The sequence below is a fragment of the Quercus robur genome, chromosome 10 (assembly GCF_932294415.1).
Source record: "Quercus robur chromosome 10, dhQueRobu3.1, whole genome shotgun sequence".
Lineage (NCBI taxonomy): Eukaryota > Viridiplantae > Streptophyta > Magnoliopsida > Fagales > Fagaceae > Quercus > Quercus robur.
This window is the reverse complement of record NC_065543.1, coordinates 20,016,906-20,029,115: the sequence shown is the minus strand read 5'-3', so window position 1 is coordinate 20,029,115 and position 12,210 is coordinate 20,016,906. Positions and strand designations below refer to the sequence as shown.

Sequence of the window (12,210 nt, the reverse complement as noted above, 5' to 3'; positions counted from 1 at the left end):
CAAATTCTTTGAACCAGACTTTCTTTTTCTCCTTGTTTAGTTCCTTTTTTATTTGTTGTTGACTTCCTTCACTAAGTGTCTATTTAATGTTTTGTCATAAAGCTTTTGCGAACGGAAACTCCTAAAGTTACTGTATTGAAAGCAGAAACTCTTCATTATATTTCATACAAATATTTTTCTTTTAAATGGGTAGGATTTTGTAGTAGTATTAAACTTGATTCATTTTCTTTATTCAACACTATGCCATTTTTTTAAACACATGTCAAATATTATTTTGACCAAATTGTAATTTATATCCTTAAAATTTGGGCTAGTTTTAATTTCGCTACTAAAATTTTAGAATTTTTCTTTTAAAGAATTTGAATCCATAAAATTATGTCTTTTTTAGTTGAGGTAATAGTTAATGGATAATTCATTATTTTTGGTGTATAGACAAAAGAGCTTAAATCTAAACAATATGTAATGTTAACGGTACAGATTCAAATTTTAAAATTTAAAGCAATAAAATCAAAATTACACCAAAATTTATGGGTGTAAATTGAAATTTAGTCTTTCTTTTAAAAGCATGAGTACATGTGCTCTTAGAGATCATATATTCATCTCCTCCGAACTCTTGGTAAACATTAAAAATAATTAAATGAAACTGTGCATGAATTTATCCTAAAACTGTCACTTTTTAAAATCAAGCAAAGATGATGAACAATGAGCACATAAATCCATATTAAATATTATCCATTCCACACTTTATAGTTTATAATTATAACTTCGACATAACAACTACAATTATCGATATGAAAGTACTAATTTTTTAATGTATTTTGTGAAAAGTCATACTTTTTAAATAGAAAGAACCTCTCTTTGTTGTCGTAGAAGAAGACAAAAGATGAAGGGGTCGCCATTTTGCCTCCTAGAATGACAAAAGCATATCTTTCTATCTCTAATCTGTGCCTCCGACCAGTATTTCTCCCTATACACTTCTTCTTATTATTATTTATTTTAAACAACCTCAACCCTCCCCAAGTTTATGAATAAATAGTAAATACAACCTCCCCCGTTCATTTATGTAAGCAATGATCTCATGTTCACATCATTGACTACTACCAAGGTTTTCAGACCCGGACCGTTCATTGAACCGTAAAAGAGAGAGGTTCAAGGTTTTTGAGGTAGAACTGAGATCGAACCGTGATGACGTCATAATTAATTTAATAATTAATTAAAGCCTAAATATAGATATTAAATTTATAAAACTAGCAAAATTGACAATATATCTATATATGTGAGGGAAATTTAATGACTTTCAAGCATATATTTAATAATTAAATAAGAAAGTTAATAAAATAAAATAATAACCATGAAAACATTAAAATTTATGATTAATTTTTGAAGTAAAGTTGAATACTTTTGAAGGATTTTAATTATAATTTTTGTTTATTCCTTGTAAGAGATGGATAATTTAATTAAGTAGAATAAAATTGTGTTAAGTTGTTTTTTTTTTTTTTTTTAATTGCTAAGGGGTTGGACCGCACGGTTCTCACCGGTTCGTGCGGTCCAATCCCGGTTTTAGCGGTTCACGGAATTAACAAAAAATCCAGTTCTTTATACTTAAAAAACCGGTTTCATCCCGGTTTTCGATTTTCATGGTCGGACCTCCCGGTCCGGTCCGGTTCTGAAAACTATAACTACTAGTATGTAACACACACTATGTACACAGTTACAATTCTACGTACACTAAAATTTGTATATCATATGTTTAGTTATAGTATTTTAATATTTTTAGGTTGTATTTTTTATTTTAAGTCTCTTTTAACCATTGCTTATATTTAACTTATATTATGATAATTTCATGTAAATTTTTGTTAGTGCTTATTTTACATATTCTTTCATACAATTTGAAGGAGGTGTTTTGATCTTAATTAACTTGTATACACTTACAATTGAATCAATAACAAATATTTATCAAGTTTTTAGGTAATAAAATGAAACTTATCAGTTGCCCACATCCTGCTTCTACAGGTTACATAGTTCATAAATGCCACATATTATCCCAAGATCAACACCCTTAAGGTGGTTTATTTTCCACAATTGATGAAGCATAAAATAGAACACAAAAGTGAGATCAAGGATTTGTATTACTGACCAATCCCACTTTTTGTGCTCCACTTTATATCGCCAATAATTTTTTTTTAAAATAATCGAACTATTTGGTGACAAAAATTTTTGTCACTAGGACATTTAACGATGGGGATTACGTGACGAAAGTTGTTTTGACGCCAAATGTCATAGGCAACAAAATTAGAACATTTGGGGATGAAAATATTTGTCACCAAATATACATGTTGTTGTAGTGTTACCTCATACTCTTTTTATTTTCCTTATAAACAACCAAAGTTTAAAAAAAATTTTTATTAAAAAAAGAAAAGAAAAAATAGAACACAAAAGTGGGATATAAAATTTGTAATTTTGATTTGTCCCACTTTATGTACTTGACTGCTTTATGCTCCAATTACATCTTACCACAATTTTTTCCATATAAAACAACAAAAGTGTTAAAAAAAGAAAAAAAAAAAAAAAAAAAAAAAAAAAAAAAAAAAAAAAAAGAAGAACATGAGACATGTTGCAACTGGTGGAGCATTAAGTGAAACACTAAAGTGGAATAGTGAAGGATTTAAATTTAGAAATATTTAATTCCCTTAACCAAAAAAAATAACCTTCAGTATGGATATTGAGGACCTTGGTACTCTAAACCCAATTTTCCAAAATGTTGGCCAGCCAGTCAATTAAAGAAAGAGCTTATTTTTTTCATATATATATATATAAAATAAAAATAAAAATAAAAACAAGAAAGAGCTTATTTGGAAATGAGATCCCACATGCTGTTAACCTTAGGCTGGTAATAATGTCAATTAGATATTAGGAGGTTAATCATACCTAGATAATTCTATATGTATATATATGATTATACATGATAATCCTATGATTGGTGGAGACTACCCAATCCTTCCAAACTCGACACCTCACATAGGAGTTGGTTCGACAATAATTTTTCATAATAAAATTTGCAACAACATTATTAATATAATTATTATATATTGTAATACACCCGTAATAATCAATGTCTTAAAAAATAATTATAACAAAATAAATAAATAAAAAAACATAGAAGAGAGAGAGGTAAACTTAAAATGTAATTGGCTTGAGTACAGTGCCCTAGAAGTGTGGAAGTGCTAGACCCAAACTTTACCCAATATTGGAGCAGTAGATCTTTTGTGATGGTATCATGTATTATCATTGCAACAAAATCTAATACACTTGAGACACTGAACTCAAGCTTTGCCCACTTATAATTACTAATGATCTGGCTTTCTCCATAAAACACAATAGCATCAGTCATTCCGAGTAAATTATCAATTTTCTTGCATCTACAAATGTGGTAATAAGATTATAAGAGGCAAAGCAGGAAATCTCAAAGGCCATAACATTGCGAAGACAAGGCCAACCAACTAACAAAATGAGCTCAAATCCGTTGACTCGTCAAGGTCATTGGACTGGATGGTGGGAAGAGGCATGGGATATGCATAGCATATAGGACAACTAATTAATACCATTATTCAACTTCACCAATGAGTTATATAATATATGTTTGATTCCCGGTACATGAATTCTTCATCCTAAGTTTCTTCACACACATACAGAGATCAACAGAGAGAATGGAGAGTCAAACTCAAGCAAAACCTCAACCTCATATCCTAGTACTTCCATATCCTCTACAAGGTCACATAAACCCAATGCTCCAGTTCTCAAAGCGCCTGGCCTCTAAGGGTCCTAGAGTCACATTAGTAGCTACCACCTCTATTAGTGAGTCAGTGAAAGCCATAGCCAGCCACACTGTCAACATAGAGATCATCTCTGATGGCTCTACAGAAAGCAAAACTTATGACACTAGTACTGACAGTGATGCATTCTTTGAAAACTTCAAAGCGACAGTCTCTCAAAGTTTGATAAAGCTGATTGAAACCCAAAAACGTTCCAGACACCCTCCAAAATTTGTTGTGTATGACTCAGGTATGCCGTGGGCTCTAAACTTAGCTCGGGAACTAGGCTTAGATGGTGCTCCATTTTTCACTCAATCTGGTGCTGTTAATGCAATCTATTATCATGGCTATAAAGGAACACTAAAGTCGCCCTTAGAAGAGCCTACAGTATCACTGCCCTCGATGCCATTACTAGGAGCCAATGATCTACCTTCTTTCATGGCTGATACTGGCACATACCGAGCTTTATTTAGCATCTTATTGAATCAATTATCGAATATTGATGAAGCAAATTGGATCTTTTGTAACACCGTCTACGAGTTGGAAGATGAGGTAGGCTAAGAAATTCCTTTTATATTGATACATATTTGCTTAAGTTTCTCCAATAAGCCTGCACGAACACAAATATATAGGCTTAAATTATGTAAATATGATGAAACTTTTTCCAAATGATATATATATACTACTTAGGAAAATTCTTAGGTAGTTTCGGAGTATAGTGAAATGGTGTTCCCTCTTCTCACATTCATGGTGGATCCCACCACGAATTTAATGATCGGACCCCACCATGAATGTGAGAAGAGGGAGTACTATTCACCGTACCTTAGGAGTACCTAAGAATTACTCTATCACTTAAACACATAAATAAAAAGTTATTAAAAAGTTGTTTGATTATGTTATTAAGGTAGCACCAATTATATTTCGAACATCAGTTTATAAATTCTTCTTCTTCTTCTAAAAAAAGTTTATAAATTTTCTATAGCAAAATTAGTAATAGTATCTGCAAAATTTGTCTTTCCATTTTTAGCTTTGCTTACTTATTTACAGAACACATTCCTTGCGTTTTCTCTTTCAAATAATCCCAGATTTCATCCTATAATTGCTATCTTCTCCATCTTTAGTAATTTACAAGCTTTTGTAATTGAAAGTTGACTTTGTTGGTATTATTATTATTATTATTAAGGGAATTGATTTATAAGTTATTTTTAAAAACATTTTATTGGGAGAATAATAAAACATAAATGTTGTAAACAGCATTTTATATTTTTCATAAAAGTGGTATCAAAACTTTTCTATTATGGTTTATTAACAATTGGCTTAAGGGTATCCGTTAACATGAATAGCAATTTCTGTAATCCATTAGGTATTGAATTGGATGACAAGCCAATGGCCTGTTAAAACTATTGGACCAACTATTCCATCAATTTACTTAGACAAGCGGTTGGAAGATGACAAAGAGTATAGCCTTAGCTTGTTCAAGCCCGAGGTGGATGCTTGCATGAAGTGGCTAGACACGATGGAAGCTGGCTCAGTCATTTATATATCATTTGGAAGCTTAGCATCCCTTGGAGCAGACCAAATGGAGGAGCTAACATTGGGATTGAAGAATAGCAATTGCCACTTCTTATGGGTAGTTCGAGATTCTGAATACAAAAAGCTTCCTGCTAATTTTGTACAAGAAACAACAGAAAAAGGGTTAGTTGTGAGTTGGTGCAATCAACTTGAAGTATTGGCTCACAAGGCCATTGGGTGCTTCATGACTCATTGTGGATGGAACTCAACGCTTGAGGCATTGAGCTTGGGGGTGCCAATGGTTGCTATGCCACAATGGACAGATCAAAGAACTAATGCAAAGTTTATCGTAGATGTGTGGAAGGTAGGGGTTAGGATTAAACTCAACGAAAAAGGCCTTGCTAACAAAGAAGAAATAGAGTTTTGTATAAGGGAAATAATGGAAGGAGAGAGTGGGAAAGAGATGAAAAAGAATTCAGTGAAATGGAAAAAATTGGCTATAGAAGCAGTGGATGAAGGTGGAAGTTCAGATAAAAATATAGAGGAGTTTGTGGAAAAGTTATAAATTTTGGCCAATATGACCAAAATTTATTAAACCAACCACCATTTAGTAAATTTATTCCTTAGAAATAAATAACCACTTAAAAACCAGGCTATTATGAACTATTTCGATTGTTCAGCATATGTCAATTATTTTGGCTGATACAAATCATTCCATCTTTTTTTATAATTGTTTATCCTTATTATGTAATGAATAAATTAAACTCTTTGCTTGTGCGTGTGTGTGTTTTTTTTTTCATTAATGTTGATACTGAGAACCCTATTGAGACTTGTTATAAAGTCTATATTTTTAGGTTGGCAACAATGAACAAATTGTAATCTTAGAACTTAGTTTGTCTAGTTGTTTAGTCTAAAAATATTTAGTTAAACAGGACAAATGAAGTTTAGCACAGTTAAAGAGTCAAAGAAATCAGAAAAGCATGTGCAAATAAGTATTACTTAGTCACAGGCATTATTGCAATTGGACTGCTTTGTTTGTGTTGGTTTTTAGACCCCTTAAACAATTTATTAAACTTAGGTAATTAGCCAAGTTGTTACTTAGTCCAATTAAACAAGTCTAGGTTATCACAATATAAAAGATCAAATCATGTAAAGCAGCAGAAAATAAATAAGACAATGATATGATCACTCAGGAAACCAAACCGGTAAAAACCTGAGAAGGATTTGACCTAACTATCCTCAAGGTAAACTTGAATCCACTATCTTGAAAGAATCGAAATTCATACAATAAAACTTACAAACCCCCACGCTCGGCTTCTTATTCCTACCAACCAGTAGAACTTACTGACACAACCACATGCAAACTCCGAATCCACGGACTCCTTCTTTCTTGGATTCACCACCAGATACAAGCACACCCGCTTGTGTTTTCTTTAAGCTTCAATGGCAGCAACTAAATTGATCATCAAGGCATAGATAAATCTTCTCCTTGAAAACCCTAAGTTTGTGTAAAGGAAAGCTCCTCTAGATCTCATAAGAGATTTACACAAACCGCAAATATGAGCAATACTAAAACGTGGCTAGGGTTTGCCTTTTATACTTAAGACAAAAAAGAAACCCTAAAAACGTTTTAAAATAACTAGGGCTGAGTTGGACGAATCTGCAGAAAAGCATTTTGCCCGAGCTTCGATCGATCGAGCCTGTCTCTCGACCGATCGAGCCAGGCCGAAAGGCATAATGCTTCCTGCTTTAATTCGATTCCAACTTTACATAAAATTACAACTTTGAACTAAACTTAAACACTTCTAAACACATTGTTTTGATCATGGTTTGCCAACATTACACATTAAAGTTCTAAATACATAAAATCCTAAACTTTAGAACCTAACAAACTCCCCATTTGGCAATCCGTGACAAAACACACATACAACATAATGCCCATATACAATAAAATGCCCAAATACATCACAAATCTCAATCTAAGACTCCTAACCTAGAAGTTGCAAGAAGAGGTAGAAGGTCTTGATCAGAATGTACCTGTCTTTCCTGAAACACTCAACAAACATATCACCGCATGTGTGGAAAGAAAGACATATAAACAATAATATGAAGCAGAATATAAAAAAAACAAAAGTAAACTAACTCTCTCCCTAAGTTAGATACATCAAAAAGTTTTTATATTCTCTCCCTTTCAAAAACAAATTCAACTCCCCCTAAACAAAACAAACAGAATTCCCACAGATTCTCATCTAAATCTCTCTCCCCCTTTTTGTCACGTATTGACAAAGACAACCCAATCAAAAGGTCGACAAAAAACATACGCAACAAAGAATAAGAGAAAATAGAGAATTAAGGGAACACAAAACAATTCAACTCTATAGAAAATAGAGACAACTCCCCCTATGAACAACATAGGTTAAAAACAATCTTCTCCCCCTATGAAAATAGAAAAAACAAAACAAGTTTTGGGAAAAACAGTTTTGGGGAAAAATAAAGGGGGTGGGGATAAATAAAAAGACACAAACTAAGTTTAAAAAAAAAACTAAGTTGAGGATACACATGAAGAAAAAAAATATTCTCTCTTTCAATAAAATGCAAACATGGCACTATGTGACCCATAAACAGTTGCATGAGTAGAGAAAATATTTGCACATTGATTATCCATCATATCTCTTAAGAAAAATATTTTCTACAGTTCACACATAAAAATAGCATATACTAGAAAGTACATAACTCAAAAATTAATCAATCAATTTTTTTTTATCAAGTTGAGTACCCAATGTAGCAAAGTGTATGCATGTTATGTGTGAAAACAATGAGAGATATGATTGCAAAACTGCAAGATGGATACAAAAACAATCAATGCATGTGAATCCTAAACAGAAATGATGCATGGAAAAATCAAATTTTTTGAAAAAAACATAGCAATTTAATGCAGAAACTCCTCAAAGCACAATATTTTATGAATGAAATGCATGAGTATGAGATTAAAAGTTTTTCAAAAACACTTGAATTCAACCCAAATATTCCAAAAACAAGTTTTTCAACCAATTATCCTCAAAAACTCAAACATTAAGCACATTTTGCATCAAAATCAAGGAAATTTAATCTTAGATGGCCACAACAAGATCACACACAATATAATGTATCAAGTTTAGTAAAAAGTAACTTGTGTAGTGTGTGCAACTAGCAAAAACTTGAAATACATGTGAGGTGATATATAAATAGAAATCAATCACAAAGTCTACAAAATTCATCACATAGAATTTAAAAGAGTTACATCATATAACTCCCACATCTCCTAGATCATAAGCTTGCAATTATGTAAGTTTCTTGAATTTATGCCTCATAATATACATACCAATTTTAAGTTATGTGATTTTGGCATCAAGCCTAATAGTACACACCAATTTTAAGTATTTAAGCAATTTTAAACCGAGGCTTCATCTTATGTTCTTTTTGTGCATGTGCTACACTTTCTCGAGCACGAAATCTTACGATATGTACTAAGGTGTTCATAATTGGCTAGTGAATAGTGGTGAGATGGTTATTTATGCATTTCTAAAAAAGATCAAGTCCGATAGTCAAATAACATGTGACTTCAAGATTAAGACAAAGTGATAAACACCATAAACATCTTTCCCACACAACATGCACTACAAAGCTTCAACTAATTAAGTGCAATAAGTAAGCTCATCAAAACTAAACAAGGTACATAAACTTGTTATGTAAAAATAAAATGACCAATCCTTGATTATAAATCCAAGATGTGAAATACAAAACACAAAAATCTTTTTGATTTTTAAAAAAATTTATGACCAAAAACAAAAAAACACACATTATGCTAAAAGAACAATGCAAATGCAATGCATGACAGTGCTTAACTAAGTTATAGAGGGTACACAAACAAGAAATATCAATTTCTTAATTAACCCATGAGTACATGTACAAACTAGTACATACTCACACAAAATCAAAAATAGCTTAGCACTTATATAACACATTCTATTCAAGTTTCTCCACAATGTCAAGCATGTTCTAAATCAAGAGAGATATTATAATTCATGTAATCCTCAAGAAAAAAAACAAGACTCAAAATAAAATATTTTTGTCTTTTTGAAAATTTTTCAATGTTTTTGGATTTTTTTAATTAAAAAAAATTCTAAAAGAAAAAAAACAACCAAAAAACAACAACAAGGCATGTCCATAAACAATTGAAAGAATTAAATTAGGGACAAGTTAGCAACACTCACCTTGGAGAATCTTTTCTCACCCATATAGCACGAGTCTTCGGCTTTGTAGGTGAAAATCCATGAGAAGCAGAGTGTATTTGAGAAATTACACCAATCTACTGAGAAAGACTAAAATCTTGCAAATTCCTTGCACAAGCCAACAAGTTTTAATTTTTTAAAATAATATGAAACAATTTATATGGACTTATGGCAGGAGAAATATCATCACAAATCCTAAATTGAAACACAGAATGCTTAAATTTTAATTTATGACAATTAGGACAAATGTGACCATGGACACCACAAAAATGGCAGACAGGAACAAATTTAGGAACACCAGTATTCCTAGTGGGATTTCTGGTCACAAGCTTTGGTTCTTGCCTCAACAAAGAACAATTTGGTCTAATATGACCAACAACACCACAAAGGTGACAAGTAGGCACAAAAATAGATTTATTATGCTCTCTAACAGTAGGTTTAGACTTAGGTTTAGAAACTTCAGCGTCTACATCAGAACTTTTACCTTTGTCTAACCTAGCAAAATAAGTCTTTTCTTTATTATTCCTTTTAAAATGAGGGATATAAACTTTTTCAGTTTTAGGCTTAAGAGAAACAGAAACACTTCTGTTATCAACAGCAGGCTTGGTACTAGTCAAATTTTCAATTTTAGCTTTAGATTCAACTAACTCTTGTTCCAAGCTTTTCATCTTCTCATCTTGAGAGGAAATTTGATTTCTCAAAAATTCATTCTTTTTATTAGATTCATCTAATCTAACAATGAATTCCTCTTTTTCAAGATTAGCTAATTTTAACTCTTCCTTGAATTTCTTAGCAATTTTCATAGATTTCAATAATTCCTTACGAAGAGTTTCACAGGCATCAATAAAATCAACAGAAGCATGAGCAAAAACATTATCAAAAAGACACTTCAAATTATCCATGACAACAGGGGTCAAGGATCAGCTCTTAGATCAAAAGATCTAAAACAAAAGAGCAACTTGCTCTGATACCACTTGTTGGTTTTTAGACCCCTTAAACAATTTATTAAACCTAGGTAATTAGCCAAGTTGTTACTTAGTCCAATTAAACAAGTCTAGGTTATCACAATATAAAAGATCAAATCATGCAAAGCAGCGGAAAATAAATAAGACAATGATATGATCACCTAGGAAACCAAACCGGTAAAAACCTGGGGAGGATTTGACCTAGCCATCCTCAAGGTAAACTTGAATCCACTATTTTGAAAGAATCGAAGTTCATACAATAAGACTTACAAGCCCCCACGCTCGACTTCTTATTGCTACCAATCAGTAGAACTTACTGACACGACCACGTGCAAGCTTCGAATCCACGGACTTCTTCTTTCTTGGATTCACCACCAGATACAAGCACACCCACTTGTGTTTTCTTTAAGCTTCAATGGCAGCAACTGAATTGATCATCAAGGCGTAGATAAATCTTCTCCTTGAAAACCCTAAGTTTATGTAAAGGAAAGCTCCTCTAGATCTCATAAGAGATTTATACAAACCGCAAATATGAGCAACACTAAAACGTGGCTAGGGTTTGCCTTTTATACTTAGGACAAATAAGAAACCCTAAAAACGTTTTAAAACAACTAGGGCTGAGTTGGACGAATCTGCAGAAAAGCATTCTGCCCGAGCTTCGATCGATCGAGCGTGTCTCTCGACTGATCAAGCCAGGCCGAAAGGCATAATGCTTCCTGCTTTAACTCGATTCCAACTTTACATAAAATCACAACTTTGAGCTAGACTTAAACACTTCTAAACACATTGTTTTGATCATAGTTTGCCAATATTACACATTAGAGTTCTAAATACATAAAATCCTAAACTTTAGAACCTAACAGTTTGCCTGGAATTGGACCGGTCCGTTTATCTGGAACTTTCTTCTCTATTATTGGTTGGGGGGTATGGCCCTTGTCGTCGTCATTGTTTCGACGACACTGGTGAGGATTGGGCATATTGCTATTCTCATGGGAGATGTGTTGCCTCAATTCCTCATTCTGCTTAGTCAATTTGTCAACACTCGCTGCTAGTGTTTGAATCTACTGGGTCATCTGCATTGGATTAAGTGGGAGTGCTGAACTTGGATCCATTGCGTTGTTTGAATAGTAGAGCTACGAAAATCTGAATAATTCATATTTGCGTTTCCCACAGACAATGCTAAACTGATGAAGCCCAAAATGGTTGTCATGATAATCTCGCTAGAGCTTATGACGAGGTAACGTTCTATGAAAAGATGAGAGAGAAAGACACCAGAGTTGCATTCACCAATGGTCCTCCAATAATAAAGTTAGTAGAATTCTCAATATCTCTCAGAGAATAAGAATGTAATTCTGTAAGTTTGAATTGTGTACCTTGTTCCTGGTGCTTTGTGGCTTATTTATAGCCTTCATATAGCCATTGGGAGCCTCATTATGAGTGTGATTGTCACTGACCTCTTAATGGCTTTTTTGGCTGTTTGAGTAATGTCTGCCTGAGCTTAAATGGAGGTTTGATCAGCTCATGAGTGGCCTTTCTGACTGTTGGAGTTCGTCGGTTACAAGACTAGTGATGGTTGTGTCATTAATGCTGTATGATCGTCTTCTTTGTATGATGACCATGTGGACCTTATGCTCGTCCTCAGTATGAATG

At 32.9% G+C, this 12,210-nt stretch overlaps 1 protein-coding gene across 1 annotated transcript; it reads left to right on the top strand.

Moving 5' to 3' along the window:
* The first annotated feature begins 3,648 nt into the window (after window positions 1-3,648).
* On the top strand, window positions 3,649-6,101 carry LOC126703099 (mogroside IE synthase-like). Its single transcript, XM_050402012.1, has 2 exons — window positions 3,649-4,364; window positions 5,176-6,101. The coding sequence occupies exons 1-2, from the start codon at window positions 3,708-3,710 to the stop codon at window positions 5,887-5,889; spliced, it is 1,371 nt and encodes a 456-aa protein (XP_050257969.1). The 5' UTR covers window positions 3,649-3,707; the 3' UTR covers window positions 5,890-6,101.
* The last annotated feature ends 6,109 nt before the right edge of the window (window positions 6,102-12,210 follow it).

Excerpts from the sequence above, each read along its gene's own strand:
- LOC126703099 (XM_050402012.1), top strand. The coding sequence starts at position 3,708 with ATGGAGAGTCAAACTCAAGCAAAACCTCAACCTCATATCCTAGTACTT. Across the intron at positions 4,365-5,175 it reads TCTACGAGTTGGAAGATGAG|GTATTGAATTGGATGACAAG; the intron begins GTAGGCTAAGAA and ends GTAATCCATTAG.